The 4,639-nt window shown below is 35.7% G+C and overlaps 1 protein-coding gene across 6 annotated transcripts in view; it reads right to left on the bottom strand.

Moving 5' to 3' along the window:
* Positions 1-4,639, bottom strand: part of shi (dynamin-1 shibire) — a 112,865-nt gene that overhangs the window by 62,823 nt on the left and 45,403 nt on the right. For all 6 annotated transcript variants that reach the window (XM_086971037.1, XM_086971034.1, XM_022844346.2 and 3 more), the window contains 2 exons: positions 3,898-3,988; positions 2,324-2,494 (listed from right to left, as the gene is read on the bottom strand). In XM_086971037.1, coding sequence (XP_086827163.1) covers positions 2,324-2,494; positions 3,898-3,988 — 262 coding nt within the window. The remainder of the gene's footprint in view (positions 1-2,323; positions 2,495-3,897; positions 3,989-4,639) is intronic.

Raw genomic sequence — 4,639 nt, forward strand, 5'->3', positions numbered from 1 at the left:
TATATAAATCGACTGCTTCGTCTTTCAGTACATTCTGTATGGAAGGGAATGAGCGACAACTTGAAGGACTGAGGTTAGGGTCATACGAAAGTGAGATAGAACATCCTGGTGAAGTCGAATCAGAGGAAGAACCTAAAGCAGTGAATGAAAATAAGGATTCTTTTTGTAGCAATGGTGACTTGCCTAAGATGAACATCTCAAGAACTATCAGAAAGCTCCTCCTCAACTCATGTATTATTATCAACCCACCCGTTGTTTATAGCTAAGTATTTCTAAAAGCTAATAAAGCTTTAATTACTCCGCAAGCTCTTTACCTTGGACCTATACATTTCAAATATTTATATTAAACCCAGGCCATGAGTTGATGAATAACCATTTTAAAATCTTTTATATAAATAACAAGTAAGCAAAAAACAGTAAAATTATACACCAAGCTGAAATTTTAGATATTAAGATACGATAACAACTGTGCTAAATGACTTAAAAAAATTATAGAAAAAAGAAAGATGAAAGGTCATTACGAGAAAACAAGCGGGTTCTATAATAGAATACAAGTAAATCAAATATATTAAGAATAAAAAATCAAGAACATTTTTATGATTTAATCGCTTCATCTTGCTGATTATAAATTATTTTGATTACATTTCTATCGATGGCGTTGTGTTAGTTTCCTAATTGGTTTTAAACCCTTTAATCCATTTTGCGTTGTAATCTTATGTTTGTATCAGAAAAATGTGTGAGATTTAATTAAACTCAGTGCATACATCGCTAACAAAAAAAAAAAAAAAATATTTGTCACTTAACAACAAGTATTTCAGATTAGAAAAGGGTAGGCTGACTATCAACTATAACAGGCTACATGAGTGAGCCTCAGCCACTTTGGTTTTGCGCAGGAAAAGAATCATCGTCAATTAGTGCTCCTTGGGTTGGTTCGCTAAACTGTAGATACCGCGCGTATCGTTCCATGACTGACAAATGGAAATGCTGAGATCTCGGTGCAACTCCGAAACAATACTATACCCGTAGTAATTAAAACCGAAGAGATAACCGCCGCTTCGTTCATATTGGAGAAGATAGAATCTATTCGTTCAGTAGCTAGAAAAGTCAATTAAACAATTGTAAGGTTTGTTAGTTCAAGTGTGGGCTTCGTTCGCAATTTTCAAGTTGTGTAGGTTCATGGTTAATGAAAGAGTCTACGAACTTCTCGCAATGGAAGGAGCGAGGGGCCACCTATTTACAGTACTGGCGCAAGCCTACGTCAAGCGTTTATGCTCTGTTATTTTTTTATCTCACGGATATTTTTATTTTATGAAATATTAATTTGTTTATATCACGAAAATTGATACTTCTAGCTGAGCTTGTAGTCTGGTACAATTAGTGTATTACTGGGTCTAGATCTGAGAAATTATGTAAGGAGTTGGAGCCCCTTGTGCTGAAAGCGGATGGAGATGTTGAGTGTTCCCAAATATGACCGCAGTTTAAAGATTCGAGATGTTTTAAGTAAGCGGCGTTTGAAAATGAAGCTGTTCTAGTTATACTATCTGTAGTTTCGGGCGCATCACGCAGGACTTGAAGGCGTGTCATTGAACTCAGCTTTGCAAACAGTCATGCATTAAGATATTAACCCAAAAGTAAGACGTGCTAGGGGAGACCAATGAATAGTGAATTGATATAAGAAGGCGAAAATTTCCTTTTGTACTGCTTTCGATATCGACAGTAGTCTTAAATACGACTGCTACAATTTTTGAAATAGCCTAAATGACTAATAAACCTTTACTAGTTCCTCGCTGATCTGAATCACGTAACCGTGTCATATGCAAAGCCATGGCGGTAGCATGAGCCACCTCGCCGTTGGCCAAGAAAATAACATTCACTTACATTACGAGTGTCCGAGCCTCACACTTTGCTTTTAGAAAAGGGTGGGAATATAAAAACACTCCTAAATATTTATTCGGAAAAGTTTATCAGATGAATAACAATGGAGCAGCTCCTCCTGCCGACTTCTTCTAACATATGATACCTATTGCATTAGGGAGGTACCGTTAACGATATTGTACTCATCTATGCTCAAAGACGTCCTGTTCCTTAAAAGTATCAGTACGAAATAAAAACATGTTTAATTCCGTTCCACTAATGTAATAAGCGATTGAGCTTCTGTTGTGTATTTAGAAAGGCTTAAAGGCTTGCGCGTAAAACTTTTCTCCATCAATAAAAAAGCATCTTAAATTACGCAGAATAACTCTAGTACGATGTGTACCTATTTTAAATAATGAAATTTTTTGGAAATTAATTAGGCGAGCCATAAATTAATCAGAACACACACCTGGACAACGAGGTCGACGCATTTGATCGAGGGCTCCTTCAGCTTGGCGATCTGCCTTTTGACGATGGCCTCAAAGGCCTTGTCAGGCGTGAAAAGGCCGACGCGTATGCCGTGGATGTTGCGGATAGCGAAAGCAATCTCTCTGCGTAGCTCCTTCTCGTCGAATTCCATCTGAAGTAGTGTTAAGCATATGTATGACATGTAGTTGAAAATTTATCTCATTAGATTGAATTTTTCTTTTCGTTCAAATTATCGTCAGGACGCTTATAACAACTGTCATCTTATTCTAAGAGATATGCTCTTTCGACAGAAATGGGACTAATGCGCATGTTCATATGATTTCCCACGTCGTTGATTGGAGGTGATGAATACAGGCGGTAAACTAAGGAACCACTCGATGCACCCGTAGAAAATCCAGCTCGTTTACTCAGAGCGAATGTTTAAATTTCATTCTTATCAATGCATATAGATAGTAGTATGCTATATAGCGACATTAATAAGCATTAAATAGAAGAATTAACTAATAATAATAAAAGAGCAACTAGTTTTCTTCTATTTTGTGTGGTGACAATAGTATGAACAAAGTGTGCTGCAACAAACACAATGTATTGTTACCTTACGAGAATAATAATAACTACGTTTCGATAATTTTTAAATCGGATCTAATTCCAAACTTCTTAAAGGTACATTTCTGCGAAAAGTCGTTCAGCGTGTTTAAAATGTATTTGCGACACAAGTTACGCGCCGAAAAGTGAAGTGTATGAATTAAGTTACTCTCTTATCGTGACGATTAATTTATAATACATTTGCACACGTTTCCCACAGTTCAGTTGGCCGTCTTGTCCAAAACTAGCTATAATTTCAGAGTTTTACAATTGGTATCAATAGAAATGTGGAAATGACCGGATGTCTTCATTAAACAGGGTGACAGAAAACTAGTGAATGATTTCCTATGGATATTTATCATCTCCGAGGACAGAGTCAGCCAGTGTCATTAGGCAAAATTACCTAAACGTGCTGAGGCATAAAACAGGTGTTTGTCGCATTTACTAATAGAGTTTTTGTCACTAATAATTTGTTATAGAGTTACTAATAGAGAAGAATTTGTCTAATAGAGTTTATATCTATTGTACACAATGCAAGCGTTACCATGCGTGTTATTACAGCTTAACATGAGATTTTTGTTCGTCCGATACATTTTTCAACGTATCTGACCTTCCAAGTATACTGTATGCAAAATTACATATTTGATATAGGTTAAGTGCGTTCATCGGGAAATTGATGGGAACGTTTTATGCAAAGATGTTTGTTATCAGAACTACGAAGTAACAGGTAGTGCACTATATGGCCTGCGTATTAATTCGATGAACAAAGGTGTGTTACAGAACATCATTTTCAATGGTCTTAACAGAAATTCACTTTATAGATACTTAAACAACTCGTTCGCAAAGAGTCATAAAAAAAATGTTATTACTATGAGAAATCTATAACTTAAATGAAATAAAGCAAATTTATCTATCTCTGATCTAACTGAACCATTATGACGTATCGAAAGATTATGACGAAGCACAAACCTTAACAATTTCAAAGGGAAATCGTTCGTGAAAAACCCGGTTAATACGGGCGCCTCCGCTCAATTCGCTTGTGTTGATTGCAGCTGAACCACTATAATACAAAAATACAGAATCTGGTTAAACCTAGAGGCAATAATTGAAGCGGTCGATGAGACGATTTCAAACGGCAGATTATTTGCCCGCCCCCTTTTAAATTGAATGATTCCATCCACTAAAACATATCTATTAGAAATAAAACGGGTGGGTTATGTGGGTCGAATATGAAAAATATGCCTTTCGAATTAAAAAACAACGTTCTACAACGACAGAGTGGAATAATGTATGCATCGCGCTATTTCTATTGATAATAGCTTGCTGACTATAATACACGTTCTAAGTTAGATTAGTATACCGTAAAGTAAGAGAAACGCAAGCTTACTGCGAAGGATAGAAAAAATTGTTTTCCACTTAAAGCCTAGTTGTTTTCTTCTTCAAAGTCTATTCTTATACCCCTACAATGAATAACAACAATACTGTATATAATCACTTTAAATTTTTATAATTATTAAAATCATTTATTTCGTGCCTCCCTTCAACAAAGGGGAGATTTACTTACTTTTACTTTACTTTATTATTACTATTTTATTTTTTTTTACTTTACTTAGTGTCGCAATATCAATGCAAGCAACATGACCTCTTGGCTATATAGTACTCTTGGAGAGCCTTTCAATCTACCAGTATAAATATCGCGCATTGCTAACAT

The sequence above is a fragment of the Varroa jacobsoni genome, unplaced genomic scaffold (genome assembly GCF_002532875.2).
Source record: "Varroa jacobsoni isolate VJ856 unplaced genomic scaffold, vjacob_1.0 scaffold_119, whole genome shotgun sequence".
Lineage (NCBI taxonomy): Eukaryota > Metazoa > Arthropoda > Arachnida > Mesostigmata > Varroidae > Varroa > Varroa jacobsoni.